General features: G+C 41.2%; 2 protein-coding genes and 1 long non-coding RNA gene across 5 annotated transcripts in view; 1 reads left to right on the top strand and 2 right to left on the bottom strand.

Annotated features, from left to right (window-relative positions):
• Nucleotides 1–25,017, bottom strand: part of LOC126983165 (uncharacterized) — an 89,479-nt gene that overhangs the window by 35,789 nt on the left and 28,673 nt on the right. The window contains exon 1 of one of the 3 annotated variants that reach the window (XM_050835658.1): nucleotides 10,834–10,996. The exons of 1 other annotated variant lie outside the window; for it this stretch is intronic. The gene's annotated coding sequence lies outside the window, so the exon portion shown is untranslated. Of the gene's footprint in view, nucleotides 1–10,833; nucleotides 10,997–25,017 lie in introns of those variants that run through there. One more of the 3 variants, XM_050835659.1, reaches the window with a different exon arrangement.
• Nucleotides 16,393–18,655, top strand: LOC126983169 (uncharacterized). The gene is made up of 2 exons (XR_007735572.1): nucleotides 16,393–16,956; nucleotides 17,058–18,655. It is a non-coding gene; the product is annotated as an uncharacterized LOC126983169 (long non-coding RNA).
• On the bottom strand, nucleotides 19,759–23,867 carry LOC126983167 (uncharacterized). The gene is made up of 2 exons (XM_050835664.1): nucleotides 21,829–23,867; nucleotides 19,759–21,703 (listed from the first exon to the last, which is right to left on the bottom strand). Exon 2 carries the CDS (start codon nucleotides 21,625–21,627, stop codon nucleotides 20,716–20,718), a length of 912 nt encoding a protein of 303 aa, XP_050691621.1. The 5' UTR covers nucleotides 21,628–21,703; nucleotides 21,829–23,867; the 3' UTR covers nucleotides 19,759–20,715.

Here is a 25,017-nt window from a genome sequence, read left to right as displayed (position 1 = left end):
CCTCCATAGATCGACGATAAAGAGCACTTGCTCATGTCGGGAGGGTACCTGTTGGCGATTACGAGTCCAACACGTGATCAGGCCGTGGTGAATTGCACACACACACACACACACACACACACACACACACACACACACACACACACAATGAAAAAAAAAGACATATCAAGGCTATTTAAGACACTGACAGGAATAATAATAATAATAATAATAATAATAATAATAGTTGCTGAGATAGTGAAGGGATTGTTTACTGGATGTTTCTTTCTCTTCCTCCTCTTCCTCCTCCTCATCATCACCATCACCACCTGACACAAAGGGTTCACACAGTCACTACCACCACTGCTCATCACCTTCAGGCTCATAATAATTCAAGGCAACACACGATGATTAACTAGAATGCCCGAAGGTGAGGCACACAAGTGAGCTCATTCGTGTTTGTGTGTGTGTGTGTGCAGAAGTTTCCTGGTATGTGCTTTAATTTCGCAGCTGTATGTGTGTGTGTATGTGTGTGTTTGTGTGTGTTGTGTGTGTGTGTTAACCTAATTATAGTTGTATGTACGAATAAAGTGCGCAGCAATGTGTGTGTGTGTATGTGTATCTCCTCCTGGCCTTCAAGCAGCCCAGGAAAAAGCAACACTTAAACGAACACTTTACATTATCGTTTAAGCTTCGTCACATCGCTTCTTCGTCGCGGTCTCCGGCAGCCAAATACGTGATCAGACACCAGGGGGCAATGGCGCCTTTCTCTCTCTCTCACACACACACACACGCGCGCATATGCAAAAACAGGGTCAAGCGAATGTAGGATGACCTACGTAGCAATTAGCTCTCTAAATCATTATTCTCCAACGATTTCTTGACATTACCTTAGAAGAAAAGAAAACAGTAGTAGATCTCCCCCTACTACTACTACTACTACTACTACTACTACTACTACTACTACTACTACTACTACTACCACCACCACCACCACTACTATCATTACTACTACTACTACTACTGGTGATAAGTCTGATATAGAAGTAGTAATATTAAAAGCCTTGGTAGTGGAGGTCGTATATAGTATTAATAGCAACACCAACACCAATAATAATAATGAAAGTAATCTAAGTAGCAGAAGTGGCAACAACAGACGTATAATCAAAACCGTTACTGATATAAGTGTTGGTATAAATAATTTTGCCGGTAGTCGCGTCCAGAAAACATTAAGAACAGTACAAGTAGCAACAGCCGCAGCAACAGGCACACAGACAGCAGCAGGATTAGTAGTAGCCTCAGGTTTAGTAAGAGGCCGAGCACTTGAGGCCTTGAACAGTGCCGCGTGACCAGAATGTGCAAAGGCGAACGTTTCATCACTCAGCAAACACATGGATTCCCGTTCCCACACTTCGTTTCTCACATGCACATTTTACGAACACACAGGAACGTTCATACACTTCTTTCTCTCCTATCTTCTTTCCCAGTGTTCCCTTTTCTTTCTTCCTCTCCCTCCCCATCTCTTGTATCTTATTTCTCATTATCTTCTTTCTTTCTTTTTTAACTGTTTCCTTCATCGCCTTATATCTTCTTCCTCTCCTATCTTCTTTTCCAGTGTTCCCTTTTCTTTCTTCCTTCCCCTCCCCATCTTCTGTATCTTCTTTTTCATTATCCTCTTCTTTCTTCATTTTTTAACTGCTTCCTTCACCTCATTATCCTTCCTCTCCTATCTTCTTTCCCAGTGTTCCCTCTTCTTTCTTTTTTCCTTCCCCTCCCCATCTTTTACATCTTCTTTCTCACTATCCTCTTTCTTCCTTTTTTTAACTGCTTCCTTTACCGCCTCATCTATCTTCTTTCTCAGCATCCCTTCTTCTTTCTTCTCCTTCTTCCCTCCTCTTCCCATAAAACGTCTTCTTCCTCCTTTATTCCTTCTCTCTCTGCACTCTCTCCTCCCTTCTCTCTCTCTCTCCACTTGATCATCTTTCCCTTTCCTGTCTCTTCTCTCCACACCTCCTTCTTATTGACCTTTCCTCCTTCTCCATCTCCTCGTCTCTTCTCTCCACACCTCCTCGGCCTTCATTCGATCCTTCTTTCCGCAGGCTCTATTCCGTCTCAAATCTTCCATCTTTCTCCTGGTCTTCTTTCTTCCCATTTTCCGAGCGGAGTGAAAGGCGTAAATCTCCGTTCTTTAGAGTGCAGGGAAAACAAAGTGAAAGCAGGGAGCTGTGAAGTGTGAAGAGGGACGAATCGGGGAGAGAGAGAGAGAGAGAGAGAGAGGGGGTAGTGAATGCGTCGATGTATTTGGCTCGAACCGGACAAACAAGGATACTACTACTACTACTACTACAACCACCACCACCACCAACAACAACAACAACAACGTGAAAACAACCCTTCCTTGCTGCCCTTTCCTTTCCTCCTCTTCCTCTCTCCCCTCTCCTCCCCTTCCTCTCCCCTCCTTCCTCCCTCAAGAAATATACCACATGACCTTCCTCACAAATTAGAAACATGCATCTTACTCGTTCTTCCTCCCCTTACCTCCCTCTTTCCTTTCCTCCGACTATTTTTCCTCCTCCCTCCCTTCTTCGTATCTATTCTCTATTCTTTCTCCCCTTTACCTTCCTACTAGCCTTTCTTTCTATCATTTTTCTTCTCCCTCTTTCGTCCTTTCTTCCCTCCCTCCCATCTACCAATCTCCCTTTACCTTTCTATCCTTCCCTTGTAACATTTTTCTTCTCCCTCTTTCGTGCTTCCTTCCCTCCCTCCCTTCTACCAATCTCCCTTTACCTTCTATCCTTCCCTTTTAACATTTTTCTTCTCCCTCTTTCCTTCCCTTCTATCCTTCCCTTTTAACATTTTTCTTCTACCTCTTCCTTCTATCATTCTCTCTCTCTCTCTCTCTCTCTCTCTCTCTCTCTCTCTCTCTCTCTCTCTCTCTCTCTCTCTCTCTCTCTCTCTCTCTCTCTCTCTCTCTCTCTCTCTCTCCATGTATCCTCCTTCCTTCCCTTCTACCTTTCCATCAAGTTCTCCTTCTCTCCGATATTAAGCGCTCTCTCCCCTCTTCTTCCTTCGATCTTTTCCTCTCCTCTTCCTTCCTCTCTTCCTCCCTTCTACACCTTTCTTCACATTTCTTATTTCTGTTTCTTCTACTTATTCTTCTTTACTCCTTCCCTGTCCTTAATTCTCTATATCCTGCCCTCCTTTCTCTCTCTCTGACCTTCCTCTCTCTCTCTCTCTCTCTCTCTCTCTCTCTCTCTCTCTCTCTCTCTCTCTCTCTCTCTCTCTCTCTCTCTCTGACCTTCCTACTATCCTTCCCTCCTTACTTATTTCCCTTCCTTCCTCTCTCTCTCTCTCTCTCTCTCTCTCTCTCTCTCTCTCTCTGACCTTCCTACTAGCCTTTCCTCCTTACTTATTTCCCTTCCTCTTTCCTTCCTCACTCTCTCTCTCTCTCTCTCTCTCTCTCTCTCTCTCTCTCTCTCTCTCCCTTCGTCAGCAGTTTTATATCACGCAAAAAGTGTACGTTATGCGTCGCGTCTACGTCGTTAAGGGAATATTCAGGGGAGGGAATACTGTTTTGCCACGAGGTTTGGAAGATTAGGTGACTCGGGGCTTCCTACGTGTGCTCCTTTACAGTATCCTTATTTTTTTCTTCTTTTTCTTGTCTTTGTAAGTTCGGGTGATAGTGAAGGCGGTATTCGTTTGGCGTGTACATGTTTCGTTTTCTTTTCTTTTTTTACGGTACTTTAATATTCGTCAGTTTCTCTTTAGTGGTTCTTTTTTTCTTATTATTTTCTTTTTTTCTTCCTTAATTTCCAAGTGTTAATTATTTTTTTTTGGTTATGTCGTTTCTTCATCGTTTAATATGTTTCTCTCTCTTGGTTGGTCTTTTTTTTTACTTATTTTATTGTTTTTTTTTATCTTTAATTTTCTCTTGTTATATTTTTTTTTTTGTTATTTGTTACTCGCTTGGTTGGTCTTGTATTTGTTTTTTTACTTTTCCTGTTTTTTATATCTTTAATTTTCTCTTGTTATATTTTATTGTTATTTGTTACTCTCTTGGTTGGTCTTGTATTTGTTTTTTTGCTTTTCTTGTTTTTATATATTTAATTTTCTCGTTATTTTTTTGTTATTTGTTACTCTCTTGGTTAGTCTTTTTTTTTACTTTTCTTGTTTTTATATCTATTTTTTTTTTTTGGGTTATTTGTTACTCTCTTGGTTGCTCTTTTTCTAATGATTCTTTATTTTTTGTTATATCATTCCTCAAGTTATCATTCAGTACATTTTTGCTTGTTCTTCTTTGCTCATTTTCCCATTTTTCTTTACGTAATTTCGTTTCCTCGGTGTTTCATATTTTTTTGTTATTTTATTTCTTCAGCGTTTATCATCAGTTTCTTGCTTGGTGGGACTTTTTGATGTCTTAGTTTGTTGTTATTTTCTTGTGAACTCATTTCCTCAGCGTTCCTTACCGTCACTTTCTAGCAGCTCTTTTTCACTTGCTATTTCCGCTTTTTGGAAACTAACATTGCTGACATTTATTCTTTTACTTTTTTTGTATATATATTTTTTTTCAGCTTCTCAGTGTAGAATAATTATAGCCGCACCACTTAACTCATTTCCTCAGTGTTCCTTACCGTCACTTTCTAGCAGCTCTTTTTCGCCTGCTATTTCCGCTTTTTGGAACCTAACATCACTGACATTCATTCTTTTACTTTTCTTGTATATATATTTTTGCAGCAGTCAGTGTAGAATCGTAATTATTGCTGCACCACCACAAAAATAATATAAAAGAGGGAGCGGGGTCAGGGAGTGTAAGAAGTTGGCTAAAGGAACAGCTTCGTCTTTATTATCGTTATCATATATATATTTTTTCGCCCCATAAACTTTCTTGATGGACAATTATGATAGTTGGGGCAATAACCATTTTGGGAGAGAAGCAAAATTTAATGACTGCAGAGTTAAAAAAAAACAGATATACGTAGTTAGAATGTGTGTGTGTGTGTGTGTGTGTGTGTGTGTGTGTGTGTGTGTGTGTGTGTGTGAATTTCTTGAGTTTTCATTTTTACATCTTGTCTTTTCAGCTTAACCTCATGTTCTTTTAATCTTCCTCTCTCTCTCTCTCTCTCTCTCTCTCTCTCTCTCTCTCTCTCTCTCTCTCTCTCTCTCTCTCTCTCTCTCTCTCTCTCTCTGTGTGTGTGTGTGTGTGTGTGTATTTCTTGAGTTTTCATTATACATCTCGTCTTTTTAGCATAACCTCATGTTCTTTTAATCTTCCTCTGTGTGTGTGTGTGTGTGTGTGTGTGTGTGTGTGTGTGTGTGTGTGTGTGTGTGTGTGTGTGTGTGTGTGTGTGTGATGCAGTTTACAGGATTTGGGTCATACACGCATCTATTATCATGTCTTCCTATTGTCATTTATCCATCTTATTCTTATACTCGTGAAAACTCTTCGGTGAATCAGTCCTAGATTTAGATCGTTCCTTTCATCAACAATTCAGTAGAGGGACAATGAATTTCTTTATTATTTTATGAATACCTTTTTTTCGCCTACCTATTTATACCATTGCCATTCAGTTTAAACTCACGTGCTTGTCTTCCTCCAGTGTGTGTGTGTGTGTGTGTGTGTGTGTGTGTGTGTGTGTGTGTGTGTGTGTGTGTGTGTGTGTGTGTGTGAACCACTCCCGGATTTAGGCCGTTCCATTTATCAACAATTAATAGGAAGCAGAATTTCTTGAGTCTTCATTTTTACATCTTGTCTTTTCAGCTTAACCTCATGTTCTTTTAATCTTCCTCTGTGTGTGTGTGTGTGTGTGTGTGTGTGTGTGTGTGTGTGTGTGTGTGTGTGTGTGTGTGTGTGTGTGTGTGTGTGTGTCCTTCCCTTCCTCTTACTATTTTAAAGGTTGGTATTGTTAGACACTTTTGCTTCTCACATCAGCTATTTCTAAAGGTCAAAGAGGGGGTCAGTCGGGTTCTATTGAGTGTTTCTTCAGGTTCATGGTACAGAGGAAGGGTCAGTCTACCACCAGGGTCATAAAACTACTCCTGGAAATGCCCACAACTCCTACGAAAGCCTTGTCAAATATGTGTTCTTGGGCGGCGAAATATCTTATAATACGACCCGAAGTTCTTCTTATCTATCCAGTATTCCTTCGCCCCCTTACCACCCTTCCCTTCTACCATTTTTCCTCTCCCTCTTTCGTCCTTCCTCCCCTTTCTTCTACCCTTTCCCTCTACCCTGCTATCGTCCTCTCTGTCCCTCCTTCCCTTATCTGCCCCCTCCCTTTCGTTCGCCATCAACTCTCCTGGCTGGCGTGTTCGTGAGGGACCTGCTGACATTATTACCGTTTTCAGCGAGAGGTCAAACAATTTATCGCCTGCAGCGGACCACAACACGACCGGCGGGGCGGTGGCGGTGAAAAAGAATAACGTTGATGATAAAAATAAAACCAATAATAATAAAACTGCTAAAGTATAATGGCGATGAGTCGAAGGAGGAGAAGGTGAAGTAGAAGGTGAAAGAGCAAGATAAGTAGAAAGAAGTGGAGATGGAGGAAAAAGAAGAATAAGATTGAGAAGAAAAAAAAGGAAGAGGAAGGTGAAAAAGAATAACGTTGATGATAAAAATAAAACTGATAGAATATAATGACGATGAGTCGAAGGAGGAGAAGGTGAAGTAGAAGACGAGAAGGTGAAAGAGCAAGAAAAGTAGAAAGAGATGGAGATGGAGGAAAAAGAAGAATAAGATTAAGAAGAGGAAGAAAAAGAAAAAGGAAGAGGAAGAAAAGGGAAAAGTGGAAGAGGATCATCAAGAAAGATAGGAGGAAGAAGAGATGGAGAAGGAGGAGGAATAAGAAGGCTAAAAACAATAAGAGGAAAAAGAAAATGGAAAAAAAGATGAAGCAAAATAGAAATAAAATACGGAACAAAAATTACAGGAGGATGAAGAGATGGGGAAGGAAGAGGAACAAGAATGAGAACAATAAAAGCAAAAGAATATTGAAGAGGAAGCAAAATCGAGGAGGAAAAAAACGAAAAAATCAACTATATAAACGTAGCTATGCATATATAAAAACGAAGAAAAAAAAAACCTACCCCTCTTCTAAATATCTCAACCATCAGCTTCATCGATCCCTTCAAACACTAACTATGAAAAATCGAGGAGGAAAAATACGAAAAAAATCAACTACGGTATATAAACGTAGCTATGCATATATAAAAATGAAGAAAAAAAAACACCCTACCCCTCTTTTAATTATCTTAACCATCAGCTTCATCGATCCCTTCAAACACTAAACAAAATCGAGGAGGAAATATACGAAAAAAAACAACTACGGTATATAAACGTAGCTATGCATATACAAAAAATGAAGAAAAAAAACCAATACCCCTCTTCTAAATACCTATCTCAACCATCAGCTTCATCGATCCCTGCAAACACTAACTAACCTAACAGCGACATCAATTATTATTCCCCCTGACACACCAGCGTTTAGGGGTGATGTGGGTTAAAGTCACGTTGGCGCGGGGTCACCGGAGGGAGGAGCAAAATAAGCCACCAAAGTGTTTTCCTAATTTACCGCCGAGGATTGGGGGAGCTATTTTTAGGTGTTGGCGTGGGAGGTGGATGGCAGTCGACGGGTTAAAGACGCCACCTTACAGCGCAACACACTTTCTTCCCCCGCAGCAACAGCACGACGCAACACACCAGGACAAGACATTAAGTAGACACAACATAACACGTAACACCACACACAACAGGATAATCATTAGACAATACCACAACGCAACACAGAACAACACTTTCTTCCCCGCAGCAACAGCACAACGCAACACACCAGGACAAGATATTAAGTAGACACAACACAACACATGACGGCACCACGCACAACAGGACAATCATTAGAGGCAATACCACAACGCAACACAGGACAACACTTTCCCATCACAGCAACAGCACGCAACACAGCAGGGGAGAGAAATGAGTTGACACAATACATGACAACACAATAAAACACTTCCACCATAAGACAGGACGGGGATATCACTAGAAACAATACCACAACGCAAGACACAGTACATAACACTTGCCCACTTCATCAATACCACGCAACACAGCAGAAGAGGGAAATAAGTGAGAGACAACACAACACATGACAATACTTTCAATACACACCACAGGACAGGATAATCAGTAGAAACACAAGAAGAGCAATGCGAACTTTCCCACCACATAACATAACACAGCAAGCAGGGCAGGAAAATCACTAGGGAAAACAACACCATCACCACATTAATTAACCCCTTGACTGTGGATTTCCTACAAGAAGACATCACTAAGCTACAGGAATGGAACAAAAAGTGACTGCTACAATTCAATGAAGAAAAATGTAGTCATGTACCTTGGTAGGGGAAATCCAGCATACCAGTACCACATGGGAAACACTCCACTATCCACCACAGAGGCAGAGAAAGACCTGGGAATGTTATCAAGCTACCAGTGAAGGCGAAATCCATGCCAGTCGCAGCGAACGGGTGAGAGCAACACTAAGTCAAGAGCAACTTCAGTACAATATAATTCTTCCCCAGCAGCAACAACACCATGCAAAACAAGAAGACAAGCAAAGGCACCATCACCACAACTTAACCACATCAGGAACAACACAAGATTAGGAGCAACTGACAACACAGCCGCAACACCATCACAGAATCACTGGAGCTTAGGCAAGGATAACACAAGTTTGGGGAAGACGCAACACAAAAAAAAACCCAAAGAACTTAAACAAGGCTCACACAACACAAATTTAAGAGCAACAACACCCGCAGCAAAGTTAAACAAGAAAAACAATTACACTATCCCCAACGCTGCAACACAAAAAGCAAAAAGTCACACAACACAAGATTTAAGACAGCGACAACTCAACCCTCAGCGGAGTTAAGCACAAGCAACACAGTCTCCCAACATTATCACCACTTCAACACCAAACAACACAAGGTTCAAGCAGCCCTCTTCAAAAACATAACGCAACACCGGTTTGAAGAGTGACATCCCATTGAAACACCTCCAAAGCAAAGAAAAACAAGAGCAACACTACCACGCACACCACCACCAACAACAGCTCAATACAACACACCCACAAACATAATTAAAAGGGCAACTCAACACAAAAATTAAAGCAAGCAACATCCCACAATAACAAAAAGCAAGGAAACACACAGTCACACACACACACACACACATACGACCCACACACACATACACAAACACACACACACATACGACCCCCAACGCCTCCCACACACCCTCAACACCACACCACCAACACCACAACAAGTTCAAGGTCTTCTTCGGATGATTGCAACGTCCTGAGGGAAGCAACTTTGCGTGTCTGAGTCTCACCTGCCATCCCTTATCCCCCCCCCCCCTTTTACCCCCTCTTCCTCACCCCCCTAACTTCCTACCTGGCCAATCGCATGCACCTGGGTAGTTGAACCTGTAATTGTACCTTCACGCCGGTTGCCAAGGTAACAGGCGGCCTGGATCTAGTAGCATAGCGTTCCAAAGAGTCATTCATTCACAGCTTAAAGTTCAGAGGTGCAGCCCCAGCGTAGTCTTGGCCCGAGTCTGCTTCGTTAGGAGAGTTTTCTTGTCTTCAACTTCTTCCTTTCCCTGTCTATTCTTATTCGTATAATGTCTTCTTTCTCGTTTATTCCTTTTCTCTCTGCACCCTCTTTTCCTTTCTCTCTCTCTCTCTCCCTCTCTGGTTTATGTGGTTCCTTGTGGTTTAAGAGGTTTTAGTTTCGTTCGTTTTCTGGTTTGCGTGGTTTCTTGGTTTTGGTGGTTTTGGTTTGGTTTGGTTTCTGGTTTGTGTGGATTTTTGGTTGGGGTTTAAGTTGTGTATTGGGAGGGTTTTGGGGTTTATGTGGCTACTTCCGTGGTTTCTTGCGTGAGGTTTGTTTTCTAAGAGGTCTCTGTTTTGGTTTGTTTTCTTAGAGGTCTCTGTTTTGGTTTGCTTTCTTAGAGGTCTCTGTTTTGGTTTGCTTTCTTAGAGGTTTCTGTTTTGGTTTGCTTTCTTAGAGGTCTCTGTTTTGGTTTGCTTTCTTAGAGGTCTCTGTTTTGGTTTGCTTTCTTAGAGGTTTCTGTTTTGGTTTGCTATCTTAGGTCTCTGTTTTGGTTTATGTTTCCTGGTTTTGAGTTGATTGCATTGCGAATTGTTTTTTTTTAGAGGTCTTTGTTTTGGTTTGTTTCCTGGTTTTGAGTTGATTGCATTGCGAATTGTTGTTTTTTTAGAGGTCTTTGTTTTGGTTTGTTTCCTGGTTTTGAGTTGATTGCATTGCGAATTGTTGTTTTTTAGAGGTCTTTGTTTTGGTTTATGTTTCCTGGTTTTGAGTTGATTGCATTGCGAATTGTTGTTTGTCCTACGTTTTCTGTCCTAGCTTGTTACGGCGACGGCTCATCAATTCACCTTTGTGTGTGTGTGTGTGTGTGTGTCAGCTGCCTCTTACGTCTGTTACCGCCACACCTTTGCCTCGTCCATCTTCACGTCCACCTGTCCTTGTCATGAGCACCAGTAACATCAATCTTGCTCCCCCCTCACACACACACACACATAAACACACGGCACGTACGCTCACTCCACTCACACACACACACACACTCAGTCCTTTCTCTTCCCTCAACTCCTCCCTTTCTTCATCCCTGTCTCCTTGTCCTCAGCGTCCCTTTACCCCATCACACATTCGTCCAGTCCCTTCAGGCACCGACCACACCCTTCCTCCCTTCCCTACGCAGCCTGAGGGCGTAAGAGAGCTGCGTGGAGCCCTCCCGCTAAGCCCCCTCACTACGCCATCACCAGCACCTACCTACTTTCAAATACACGCCCACGGAGGTCTTGAATCCCTTCCTACATGTCTCGTCCTCCTCCTCGCCTTCACGCACGCTTCTCCCGCTCACTGCACATCGCGGGGCCGAGGCAAAGCACGAGGCATCACTGTACAACGCGGTCAAAAGCCTCCGGTAAGGGGTTTGGGGGAGGCGAGGCACTACGAGACGAGATGACGGCGGGCGTACACCACACACTCCGGCGGGTCAGGCGATACTGGAGGCGAGGACCTGGGAGAGGAGGAAGGTTGCTGGGACTGGGTGGCCGTGGCTGGCTGGCTGGCTGGCTCCCACACTGTACCAGGCCTCGCTAAATATTGATCCAGCCAAAGACCTCCACGGCTCTCGCTCTCCTCCTGCTCCTCCTCCTCCCCCTTCAACTACTACTACTCCACCTCATTCTTCCACGTCTCCCTCCCTCCCTCCTCCTCCGTCTCCCTGAAGGTACACTCTTGTTTGCATCTTCCTCCTGTCGCTCGAGTTGCTGTTTTCATGGTTTCTCAGTGGGTCTCGCAGGGGGGTCAGGGAGGGTCGGGGAGGGACTGGTAGAGTGTTTGTGTTTCCACGCATTCCTCCTCCTCCTCCTCCTCCTTACCTGCAAGCGGTGCCGTCACGCCCTTAAACTTATGAGAAGGCAAACATTTCCTTCTGCAGGACTATTTTTCTTCCTCCCTGCTCTCCAAGACGCATGTTTCTCCGCGTCTGTTTGTTTGTTTGTCCGTCTCAAAGCACTCGACCCTCCACTGCATGACGGTTAGATTTCTTCAGGCGGGACATTAATATTTTTGTTTGGGTATATACATGACGTTTCTTATTTATTTTGTTGGTGTACATGACTTTCTTTTCCTATCTTCAAGACAAATTTTCTTTCTCCATTATGTTTTCTTCCACCATCGATAATTTTTGCTGTATATTCTTTGCTATTTATTTCTTTTCTTTCTTTCTTCAAGCATTCAGTCACTTTCTTCCCTCCTTCAATCGGTCCCTTCCTTCCTTCCTTCCCTCCCTTATTCTTTCAGTGCATGACGTTTCTTATTTATTTTGTTGGTGTACATGACTTAGTTTTCCTATCTTCAAGACAAATTTTCTTTCTCCATTATGCTTTCTTCATCCACGATATTAGTTTTTGCTGTATATTTTTTGCTATTTATTTCTTTTCTTTCTTTCTTCAGTCATTCAGTCAGTTCCTTCCTTCCTTCAATCCATCTATCGGTTCCTTCCTTCCTTCTGTCCTTCCCTCCCTCATTCTTTCAGTGCATGACGGTTCCATTTTTTCCTCTCTTTACTGTTTTCTTCCTCTAAGATTTATATTTTTGCTCTACATGATTTTCCTTCCTCCAAGACATTTTTTTCTCCATTGTGTTTTCTTCCTCCGAAACATTTTTTTTTTTGCTGTCCATGAGTTTTCTCCCTTCCTTTGAGCTCATTTTTGCTTCACCATTATTTCTTTAACTCCGTATTTTTTTCCTGAACATGACTTCCTCCTTCCTTCACGACATTTTTGCTTCACCATTAAGTCTTTAACTCAGTATTTTTTTCCTGGACATGACTTCCTCCTTCCTTCACGACATTTTTTCGCCATTATCTGTTCCCCATTATCTATTCTTCCTTTGCATGACGCTACAAGTTGATCCTGCTAGACATTTATTTCCCTTTTTACTGTAGTGTACTTTTTAACCCTCCTTTTAAGACCAATTTTCTTTCTATCATCTCTATATAATCTTCCAGACATATATTTTCTTTTATTTCTACACATGAATTCTTCCCTCCACTAAGACAAATTTTTCTTTCCTTCAAGACGTTTTCCTTTTTTTCTACACGACTTTCTTCCTTCCTCTGAGTCAAAGGCATTGTTTTCTTTATGATACGTCAATTTAATCCTCCAAGACGTTTTCCTTTTTTTATACACACGACTTTCTTTCTTCCTCTGCGTCAAAGGCATTGTTTTCTTTATGATACGCCAATTTAATCCTCCAAGACATTTTCCTTTTTTTCTACACACAACTTTCTTCCTTCCTCTGAGTCTAAGACAATTTTTCTCTGCTGTGTCCATTTGATCCTCCAGGACATATATTTTCCTCGTCCAAAATGGAATGTCCTTCCGTCGTGTTTCCTTCCTCCTGACACACTTCCTCTCGGGCGCGGCGGTCTCGTATCTTCCTCAGGGATAATACATTTTGGGTGATATTCTAGACTTTTGACCAAGAGAGTTAGTGAGCCGGTATTGTCTTCGGTTCGGGATGAGAAAACTTTATATCGAAAAGAAAAATAGGAATCGTTTTGAACATATTTTGCCTCATGAGAATTGAAGCCTTTGATGGTTTGAAAAAAGATGGGGGGGGTATATATATATGTGTGTGTGTGTGCGTGTGTGTGTGTGTGTGTGTGTGTGTGTGTGTGTGTGTGTGTGTCGCTTTAACTGTCCAGAGGCGTAATCAGCATCAATTTCACCTTAAAATAACGAGAGAGAGAGAGAGAGAGAGAGAGAGAGAGAGAGAGAGAGAGAGAGAGAGAGAGAGAGAGAGAGAGAGAGAGAGAGAGAGAGAGAGAGAGAGTCATGTCTTCCTTGTATTCAAACATTAATATGGTCTCTTCATGGCTTTTTTCCCCTTCCTTTATTCACTCATTTCCTTACTGTGCCAATCTTGTCTTCCTTTCTCTAACAGTTAATTTCCTTACCACACTTTTTTCCTCAATCAAGATATTCATTTCCTTGTCACATAACTTCTTTATTTGTCTTCCCTTCCAATACATACACTTCACCCAACTATTATCTCTTTAGTTTGCTCTAAGATATACAGTTCACACTCCTTCTCTTTCACTTTAATCAATTTCAAGACATACTTCATCTAACTCCCCTTTCCCCTTATTCCCTTTCACATTTCGTTTTATTTTTGTTCAATTTCGAGACATACACTTCCATCTAACTTCTCCTTCTTTTATTCTGTTACAAGATATACAGTTTACACTCCTTCTCTTTCTCTGTAATCAATTTCAAGACGTACTTTATCTAACTCCCCTTTCCCCTTATTCCCTTTCACATTTCGTTTTATTTTTGTTCAATTTCGAGACATACACTTCATCTAACTTTTCCTTCTTTTATTCTGTTACAAGATATACAGTTTACGTTGTTTTTCTTTATTTCTATTCAATTTCAAAACAATTCACCAAAAACTGTATTTCCCTTTATAAATTCCCATACAACATATACCAGTCACATTAGACTCCTTTATTTTTATTCAATTTCAAGACATATCCTTCGCCTCACTCTTTTTTTCCTTTATTCCCTTCAAAGATACACGCTTCACCTTACCTTTCTTTCTCTTTACTCCCTTTATTCCGTTTATTCACCTAACTTTCCTACCCTTTATTCCCTCACAAGATATACAGTTCACATTCCTTTCTTTTCATTCAATTTCAAGACGTATAATTCCCACAACTTTTCTTTCCCTTTATTCCATTACAAGATATACACTTCACCTTACCTTTATTTCTCTTTCTTCCTTAATTCTCTTTATTCACCTAACTTTCCTACCCTTTATTCCCTCACAAGATATACAGTTCACATTCCTTTCTTTTTATTCATTTTCAAGACGTACAATTCCCACAACTCTCCCTTCCCTTTATTCCCTTCTAAGATACACACTTCCCCTAACCTTTTTCTCTTTATTCCCTCACAAGATATACAGTTCACATTCCTTTCTTTTCATTCACTTTCAAGACGTACAACTCACCCAACTCTCCTTTCCCTTTATTCCCTTCCACGAAACTCACTTCCTGACTGCTTGCTTATTGTCTTTCTTCTCCCAATACAAACATTATCTGTCTGCATGATCGTTTCTCTCTCTTTCAAGACCCATTTCCTATTTCTTATTTTATTCATGACAGTTTCTTCCTCCCTCCATAACACACATTTCCTTTCCGCCTAACTGCTCCTTCTCTTCTTCCCTCCGAGGCTCATTTCCTCTCTCCACGCCTTCTAAGGTATATTTATTCCATGTGACATCAATGACCCCTTCCTTCTCTCTCTCCGTCCTTCCTTCCTTCCGTCCTTCCTTCCTTCGTTCATTTCTTCCATTGTCTCTGCTTTTTTTTTTCTCAGTTATTCGTCTCTCCTTTTTGCCCTTCCTTCTTTGCTTCAGTTCTTCCTTTTTTCGTGTCTTTCATTCTTTATTCTTTCCTTGTTTCCTTCATTTCTACCTTCCATTCTTCCTTCCTACCTCTTTTTTTTCCTTCCTTCCTTCTTTCTTTTGCTCCTTTCAACTTTCCTGCCTTTCATTCTTCCTCTCTCCCTTCTTTCGTTCCTTCTTTCCATCTTGTTTTCCCATCCATTCATTCTTTCTTCTCTCGTTCCTTCCTTCCCTCCTTTCTTTCATTCCCTCATTCCTTCCTTTCTTTCTTTCTTTCTTTCTTACCTTCCTTCCTTCCACTATGCATTCAGATCAGGTAAACACGAGGGGAAGGACACACACACACACACACACACACACACACACACACACACACACACCTAAGTTGCTACACTTCTATACTTTCCTCCACTTCCTTGCACGAGGCTCACTGTTCGTTGATTCCGTATTCACAGCAAGACGATAACTTCTTGGTTCAATAGGAGAATAATAATGTTAGGGACGCGAATCTTATATAGGACTTGTTGGAGAAGGTGTAGAATTATGAGGAGAGAGAGAGAGAGGGGATATGCTGGAAGGGATAGGGTGTCAGATGGAGGTAAGAGAAGGGAGAGAAGTAGAGAAAAGAAGGGAGAAAAGGGGGGAGGAGAGGGCATGTGAGGGAGGAAGTTGGAGGAGAGACAAAAAGAGAATGGGAAAAAGGAAGGGTAAAGGAAGGGAGAGGAAGAGAAGGAGGGAAAAGAAGGCAACAAGAAAAAGAGTGGAAGGAAGGAAGGTGGAAGAGAGACAAAAAGAGAGAGGGAAAAAGGAAGGGAAAAGGAAGGAGAAGAAGGAAAGAAAGAGGAAGATGGAAGGGAGACAAAAAGAGAGAGGGAAAAAGGAAGGGGGAGGAAGAGAAGGAGGGAAAAGAAGGCAACAGCGAGAAGAGTAGAAGAAAGGAAGGAGAGGAAGGCATGGCGGCGGGGAAAGGAAGGGGATGGAAAGAAAGAGGAAGGTGGGAGAGGAGAGATGAGGGGTGGCTGGGTTCGAGGGAGGAAAGAGTGTGAAGGGAAGGAGAAGGAAAATATTTGATCGTTCCTTCCATTGTTTCTCTTTCTCGTTCGCTCTTATATTTCCTCTCTTCTCCTCCTTCATCTCCTTCTTCTTTTTTTTTTTTAACAAAGGAGACAACACAGCACACACAAAAAAAAAAACACAAAAAAAAAGCTCCTCTCTTATTTTTTTTTCTTGCTCTTTTCTTTCCTTCCTCTTTCTTTTCTTTCCTTCTTCATTGTATTCTTTGTATTGTCCTCTTCTCTCTTCTTCCTCTTTATTTTTCCTCTTCCTCCTTTCTTCATCTCTTTCCTCTTTTTATTTTCCTCTAAACCTTTCCTTTCTTCCCATTGTTTTCTTTCTTTTCCTTCTTTCCTCTTGCTCTTCCTTTTCTTCCCCTTTTCTCTCACTCGCCTTCCTCTTCTTTTCCCTCCTGTCTTTCCTCTTCCTTCTTTCTTCCGTTTCTTTTTCTCTCATTTGCTTTCTTCCCTTTCTTTCTCTTTCCCTCCCTCCTGCTAGTCTCTTCCTTCCGCCCCTTCTTCCGTCTATCCTTCCCTTCCCTCCGCCTCTCTTCTCTGTCTTGGCTTCGGTAGATCAGAGGAAAGAGGAACAATGAAAAAAAGAATGAAATGTGAAAAAAAATCCATTCCCTTCTTTCTATTGCAACAGTAACAAGACGAAGAGGTGAGGAAGGAAAGTGGAATCATTCTTCGCTCTCTTTTTTGAAATAGTAAAGAAAACAAACACTATTTCGAGGGTAATCTAAAGGAATGTGAGAATTATACGGTGACGCGAGGGACTGGGAAATGGAAAAGATGGTGAGAATATTGAGAACAAGGTTGAGTTAGACATTTTTAGGAAGTCGGAATGGAAGAAAACAAGCGAAAATAAATAACGTATCTTCAAGGAAATGGAAAAGATGGTGAGAATATTGAGAACAAGGTTGAGTTAGACATTTTTAGGAAGTCGGAATGGAAGAAAAGCGAAAATAAATAACGTATCTTCAAGGAAATGGAAAAGATGGTAAGAATATTGAGAACAAGGTTGAGTTAGACATTTTTAGGAAGTCGGAATGGAAGAAAACAAGCGAAAATAAATAACGCATCTTCAAGGAAATGGAGAGGATGATGACTGTAGAGAACAAGATTGACATGGACATTTTTAGGAGCAGCTGAAGTGAAAGAAAAATGTCAAGTGGAAATAAAATGCATCTTCAAGGTATAGCGTGAGTTAGGAAAAGGTGGAACGGTGCGAGACGTAAAAAAAGTGGGAGATAAGAGTGAGCTTAGGTTAATAGGCCTTGCCGGGAACACTTAAAAGAACGGAAAGAGAGAGAAAAGAAATGGAGAGAAAAAGGAAAAAAAAAACTTAAGGGGAGAAAAATACTGAAGAGAGAATAATAGGAAAAACTGAAGGGGAGGAAAATGCAGAGGAGAGGAAAAAAGGAAAAACTGAAGGGGAGGAAAATATGGAGAAAAGAGAAAAAAGGAAAACTGGAGGAAAGGAAAATACGGAATGGAGAGAAAAAAAGGAAAAACTGGAGGAGAGGAAAATATGGAGAGGAGAGAAAAAAAGGAAAAACTGGAGAAGAAAATATGGAGAGGAGAGAAAAAAAGGAAAAACTGGAGGAGAGGAAAATATAGAAGAGAAAAAAGGAAAAATATAGAGGAGAGAGAAAAAGGAAAAAAAAACGAAGGGGAGAAAAAAAATATAGAGAAGAAAGAATCAAAGTAAAAAATACTTACCTGAAAAAAAAATAAGGAAAGGAAAGAAAAATAAATACAGAAAAGGGAGAAGATAAAATATTGCTTGCAAGTCAAAAGGAGGAAAACAGGAAAAAAACATAGAGAGGAAAAAAAGTACAGTGAAAAAAGGCGTGCGAGGAACAGCTGAAAGGAAGAAAAAAGGAGGAAAAAAGAAAAAAAAAGAAAGACTGTCCAGGAAAAGTGAAGGGAAGAGAAAGAAACGAGTAAAGAAATAAAAGACAAAACTGCGGTAAAAAAAGACTTGGCAGGAAGAGTTCAAGTGGAGAAAAGAAGAAAAAAGAAAAATACAGGAAAAAAGAGAAAAGTCGTGCCCGTAACAGTCGAAGAAAAGTAAAGAACAGGTGAATGAACTAAGCGTGGGCAGGAAAAATCAGATAAAGAAGAAAAAGAAGTACTGAGAAAAAAGAATGATAAAAATATATAAATAAATACAATCTAGTTATAGTGTCAGTAAACCAGACGGAGCCGGGAACACTAAAAGAAAAAAAGTATAGAGAAAAAGAAAAAAAGAAAAAAGAAAAACAATCTAAATATACAGTGAATGAACCAGACGGAGCCGGAAACAATAACATAAACAAAATAAAAACAATAGAAAAAAAGAATAGGAAATGAGAACGAATGGATGAAAAAAATATAAATGAATGAATTGGACGAAGCCGGAAACAGTAAAACAAAACAAAAGTATAGACAAAAAGAAAAAGAAAGAAAAAGAAATGATTAAAACAGTAAAAAATGTAAGTGAATGAACCGGACGAAGCCGGAAACAATAAGACAAAAGAAAAGTATTGACAAAAAGAAAAAGAAAGAAAAAAAGAAAAAAAAAAGATTAAAAAAGTAAAAAAAATGTAAGTGAATGAACCGAACGAAGCCGGAAACAGTAAAACAAAAACAAAAATATAGACAAAAAGAAAAAGATGAAGAAAAGGAAAAAGAAATGAGTAAAAAAGTAAAAAAATATAAGTGAATGAACCGAACGAAGACAAAAACATAAACAAAAAAAAAGTATTGCGAAAAAGAAAAAAAAAATAGAAAAAGAAAAAAATAAAGACGAAAAAGAGAATAAAAACGGAAACTACGGTACAGTCCCCGGTCTCCTCAGGTTACCAATTTATCGACCAGCCCGAAAGGAAGGATGGAGGGCCGGGTGAGCTGCACGCCGACTACCTAGACCGGGAATCGAACCCAGGCCCGCAGGTTCGTGGTAGAGGATGCTAACCACTGCACCGCGGAGTCGTATACAAAATATGGAGACGAGGAAAAAGGAAAACTGAAGGAGAGAAAGAAAAAAAGGAAAAACCGAAGGAAGTGCAAGTGAATGAACCAGTAACCGGAAACAATAAAACAAAGGGAAAAGAAGGATAGAATAACAAGTAAAAAGGAAAAGAAAAAAGAAGAGATAAAAGAGAGAGAAAAGTATTAGTGAATGAACCAAACGAAGCAGGAAGCAATAAAACAATGGTAAAAAGAAGCATAGAAAATTAAGTAAAAAGGAAAAGAAAAAAAAAAGAGATAAAATAGAGAAAGAAGAATAGTATAAGTGAATGAACTAGACGAAGAAAACCCCCCAATTAAATAAAGAAAAAAATAGAGAAAAAAGAAAACAAAAAAACAAAAAAAGTAAAAAAAAGCATAGAAAATTAAGTAAAAAGGAAAAGAAAAGAGATAAAAAAGAGAAAGAAAAGAAAAGTATAAGTGAATGAACCAGACGAAGCAAAAGAAACAATGAAATAAAGAAAATAATAAATAAAGAGAAAAAGATGAGAAAAAAACGAAAAAAAAGTAAAAAAAAAGTATGAGTGGACGAAGCGGACGGAGCAGGAAACAATAACAAAAGAGGTATACGGGAACAAGAAAAAAGAAAAAAAAATGCGAAAAAAGATATAGGCCTAAGTGAAGGAAGAAGAATAAATAAAAAAAATTCGAAAAAAGATATAGGCCTAAGTGAAGGAAGAAGAATAAATGAAAAAATGCGAAAAAGATATAGGCCTAAGTGAATGAAGAAGAATAAATGAAAAAAATGCGAAAAAAGATATAGGCCTAAGTGAATGAAGAAGAATAAATGAAAAAAATGCGAAAAAAGATATAGGCCTAAGTGAATGAAGAAGAATAAATGAAAAAAATGCGAAAAAAGATATAGGCCTAAGTGAAGGAAGAAGAATAAATTTAAAAAATGCGAAAAAAGATATAGGCCTAAGTGAAGGAAGCAGACGGGGCCCAGGACAATAAAATAAAGGAAAGTGAAAAGCCTGCCGAAGCCTGCCAACCCGCCTGCCTGCCCGCCTGCCATTCCTCTGCACCTGGAACGCCACGCTGCAGATCTGGAGCGGCGCCCGAAAATTGAATGGGAATGCGTCGCGGCCAGTGTAGGAAGTCAATGGAGGCGCCAAAGAAAACGGGTGTCGCAGGGGGCACCACGCTATTCTGAAAGTGGGGGAGGGGGAGGAGGGGAGGGTAGTAAGCATGAGAGGGGTGAGATTAAGGCTGGGTGAAGAGGGGGAGAGGGGGAGTTGGAGGAGGAGGAGGAAGGAGGGCATTGAGGACGTATTTTGGGGGAGGGAGGGAGGGAGAGGAAGAGAGGGAGGGTTGGAGGAGGGAAGGGAGAGGAAGAGAGGGAGGGTTGGAGGAGGAAAGATATGTGGAAGGAAGGTGGGGAAGGAAGAAAGGGGGAAGAGGGGGAGGGGAGGGTGGTGTGCATGAGAGGGGTGGAGAGGGAGGGGTGGAGGAGAAGGAGGGTAAGGAGGAGGTGTGTGAGGGGAAAGGTGGAGGAGAGAGGAGGGGAGAAGGGAGAGAAGGAAGAGAGGGAGGGTTTGTGAGGAGACAAGAAAGAAGGGAGAAAGAGGAATCTGTGAAGGTGGAGGAAGGTGGAGAGAAGGGAGAAGGTGAAGGTGGTGAGTGGAAGGAGGTGGAGGAAGGAAGGGAGAGAAAGGAGGAAGAGTTAGAGAAGATGAAAGGAGACGGAGGAGAAGGGGATAAAGGGGAGGAATATGATTAGCTGCAGGGGAGAGGGAAGAAAATGAGCTGAAGGGAGGAGGAAGAGAGAGGGAAGAGGAGGAGGAGGAAGAAGAGGAGGAAGAGAGGAGGGTGGGAGAGGAGGAGTAATGGGGTTTTCTGGGATAAGAAGACAAAGGAAAATATTTAAGAGAGAGAGAGAGAGAGAATCGATATGAGAAGAAAACAGATAAAAGAAAATTATTATGAAAAAGAAAGAAAAGAAAGCGAGATAGCAAGAAAGAAGGAAAGAGAAAAAATGAAAGATAAAAAAGAATGAATGAAGGAAGGAAAAAATGTTAAGAAAAAAAGAGAAAGATTGAGAAAGAAGGAGGAAAAGAAAGAAATAAAGAAGGAAAGGAAATGAGTTAAGCAATAAAGATAAAGATCGAGAGAGAAAGAAGAGAAAAGGCAGGAGAGAATGAAAGAAAGGATAAAGAAAGCGCAGAGAGAAAAAGAAAGTCGGAACAAGAAAATCAGAAAAGCAAGAAAAAGAGAGAAAGAAAGATAGGGTTCGGTAACAATGCAGAGGGGAGCAGTGAGGCGAGTCAAAGGTTGCGGTCCTGTTATCATATTCCCAGGTAGCCGCCGCGCAGGTAATCTCGGGACGGCATCTTATCACCCGCCTGAGCCTCCGCCATCCCCGGCCCGCCACGGATAAGCGCCCCGCCGCCAAAACAAATCCATGCCCACAATATTGCTGCCGATATAACGCTTCTGCCTGTGTGCCCTGCCTTATTTTTTTTATCCTTACTTCAGTTACTTGCTTTATTCTTATTTCCCTTGTTCCTTTCTTTCTTTTCCTCTCTATCCCCGCCTCTTTTCTTCCTTTTTTCCTCCCCTTTCTATCTGCCTTCATCCCCTTTCTCTCTTTCTCTGCCTTACTTTCTTATCCTTCTTCAGTTACTTGCTTTATTCTTTTCTCCCTTGCCTTTCTTTCTTTTCCTCTCTCTTTCCGCCACTTCTCTTTCTTTTTTCCTCTTCTTTCTTTCTGCCTTCATCCCCTGCCTTACTTTCTTATCCTTCTTTCATTTTCTTTCTTTATTATCATTTCCCTTGCCTTTCTTTTCCTCTCTCTTTCCGCCTCTTCTCTTCCTCTTTTCCTCCCCTTTCTTTCTGTCTTCATTCCCTTCTCTCTTTCTCTCCCTTGCCTGCTTTTCTTGTTCTGTTTTTCCTTCCCTCCTTTCTCCCCTTCTTTCATTTCTTTCTGGTTCTTCCTTCTTGCCCTCCTTGTCTTTTCTTCTCTTCCTTTTTCTTCTCTACTTTATTCTTCTCTCTCTTGTTCTGTCTTTCCTTCCCTTCCTCTCTTCTTCTTCTATACTTTACTCCTCTCTCCCTTGCTCTATTTTTCATTTTCTTTCGTTTCTTCTCTTCCTTCCTTCTTTCTCGTCTCCTCTTTGCTTGGTCCTCTCGCTCTCTTTCCTTCCCTTCTTCCTCCTCTTCCCTCCCTTCCCTCCTTTCTATCGCGTCTCTCTCTTGCTTACTTTCTTCCCCTTTCCTTCTTCCTTTCTTTCTTCCCTCCATACATTCCTCTACCCCATGAGTCACGGTTAGGGAAGTCCACACACACACACACACACACACACACACACACACACACACACACACACACACACATGGCTGTCGATCTGCGCATGTGTACTTATCTCACTATGCACCTCCCCCAACCCCCGTCTCTCTCTCTCTCTCTCTCTCTCTCTCTCTCTCTCTCTCTCTCTCTCTCTCTCTCTCTCTCTCTCTCTCTCGCTCGCTCAAAAACGCAGGTGTGAGTCTACAGGTAAGAGTAAACTGCGTCTTAATTAACGGAGAAACACCTGGGAGAGAGAGAGAGAGAGAGAGAGAGAGAGAGTATATATAGGTTTGTGGCATGTTCAAGGTAAATCATTCAATGAGTTATTATTGCTTGCCTTCCTTTCCTTCCCTTACCTTACCTTGTCTTCCCCTACCCCCCTTTTCCCCTCTTCCCTCCTCCCCTTGTTTACCTTAGTTTATAGTTAATGTGAAAAGAAGTGAAGGTAATGAGGAAAAGATGTATGGAAAATTTTCACTTTCTTCCTTCTGTTCTTTTTCTTTCTCCTCCCCTTTCTTTCCTCTTCTTACGCCTCCTCCTCTTCTTTCTCTCTTCATCATCCTCCTCCTCATCATCATCAGCTTCTTTCTCCTCCTCTTCCTCTTCCTTCTTCCTCTTCTTCTTCTTCTTGTTTTTCTTCTTGTTTTTTTTTTTCTTCTTCTTCTTCTTCTTCTCCTTCCTCCTCCTCCTCCTCCTCCTCCGTCTCCCCGTTCTCCTCCTCCTTAAAAACCTTAACTAAGTGCCTGGCTCGGAGATAACTCGACGAAGAAGAAAACAGGAGGAAAAAGAAGGAGGAAAAATGACACACCTTATACTCACCTGCCCGAAGCTGATCTTACACTTTCACTTTCTTACCCTGTTCACGTGAGTTCATTAGCATAAATCAATCACCTTTTTTAATATATAGGTAGGTGGTGGTGGTGATGGTGGTGGTGGTGATGGTGGTGGTGGTGATGGTGGTGATGGTGGTGGTGTTGATGTGGGAAGTATGTGGAGAATTGTGATGAGTGATGATGGTATGATGATGTTATGGTGATGAGGGTGAATTATGTTGCATCACGTGTGTGTGTGTGTGTGTGTGTGTGTGTGTGTGTGTGTGTGTGTGTGTGTGTGTGTGTGTGTGTGTGTGTGTGTGTGTGTGTGTACTTGATAAGAGATATAACATCAGTACACGTGTCACTGCAAAATTAGCACACACACACACACACACACTTGCGTGACTCACCATCATAATAAATCAAGCAGATCGATGTTACAGTTCCACCCTCCCACGCACACCAGTAATGGTAGTAGTAGTAGTAGTAGTAGTAGTAGTGGTGGTGGTAATATACATAACTAAGTACATTACCCTCCCACATTACTTTCCTTATCTTCGTTACTCAGCACATTTCACTTCCAGATTTACGAACCTTCACAACGTCTGTTATCTAATCTTAGGATTTACACAACTATTACTTTTCCTTTCTTGCTTCCCACCTCTTCCGAATTCCTTCAATATCACTTACCAATACTGACCTAAGTTTCCTTATATATATATATATATATATATATATATATATATATATATATATATATATATATATATATATATATATATATATGTTGGCACCTGAGTGGGAAAGACCAGGGGGACGCCCATGTAACTCATGGTTGGGGCAAGTCGATCAGTCTTTGGAGGGGACTAGAATGGGAAGGGCAACTGCATGGAGGCCTGCTGGAGTTGACCGTCTGGGGTCCAGTCGGTGGGTGAGTGAAGCAACGCGCCTCCTGAACCATGCTCCCCGTTAGCTAGTTTCACTCCCAGATGCAGGATTCATCACTGCACCGTCTTTTTTTATCTAGCGTCACCATGTAATCGACACACACCTGATCCTTGCGTCCTGGAGCAGCCCCAGTCCCGTCAATGTCACTTACCAGTACTGACCTAACTTTCCTTATCTTTAATATATTGGCACATTTCACTTCCAGGTTATCGATTCCTCACCGCACTCTCATCGTTATCTGCTGTCAGGATATCCTTAACAAAAACCTGATTTGAGCGTCCTAGAACAGCCCCAATCCCGTCAACATCACTTACCAATACTGACCTAACTTTCCTTATCTTTAATCTGCTGACACATTTCACTTCCAGGTTATCGATTCGTCAACGCACTTTCATCGTTATCTACCGTCAGGATATCCTTAACAAAAACCTGATTTGAGCGTCCTAGAACAGCCGCAGTATCATCAATATCACTTACCAATACTGACCTAACTTTCCTTATCTTTAATCTGCTGACACATTTCACTCTCCGATTATCAGTTCGTCAGTGCACCGTCTTTGCTATCTAGTGTCAGGATATCATTACGACAAACCTGACCCGAGCCTCCAGGAATAGCCCTGAGCCGGGAATCCCTTTACTGCCAATAACTCGCTTTGATTAATTGCCTCTAGGCGCCCCCCCCCTCCCTTGCCGCCCGTGACCTTGATGGAGGTATAATTGTGTCCTCTCCTTCCTGACCTTGGGGAAGTGATTAGTGGAGATGTATTTCGTGTTTTGTCGTGTTTGCGTTCGTGTTTTTAGCTGTGATTCTTATAGATTTAGCCAGTCTGAATTAATAGTGTCAAATTACCCGTTAGTTAGTTAGTTATTCCCTTTGAATGTTATGCCCGAAGAGTGTTTAATGGAAAGGGGGCTG

Source organism: Eriocheir sinensis, chromosome 53, assembly GCF_024679095.1.
Source record: "Eriocheir sinensis breed Jianghai 21 chromosome 53, ASM2467909v1, whole genome shotgun sequence".
Classification (NCBI taxonomy): domain Eukaryota; kingdom Metazoa; phylum Arthropoda; class Malacostraca; order Decapoda; family Varunidae; genus Eriocheir; species Eriocheir sinensis.
The sequence above is the reverse complement of the archived record's forward strand: the minus strand, read 5'-3'. Positions and strand labels throughout refer to the sequence as shown.

What these genes read in the sequence shown, in the direction of transcription:
- LOC126983167 (XM_050835664.1), bottom strand. Translation starts at nt 21,627, where the DNA reads ATGAAGGCAGATAGAAAGGGGAGGAAAAAAGGAAGAAAAGAGGCGGGG.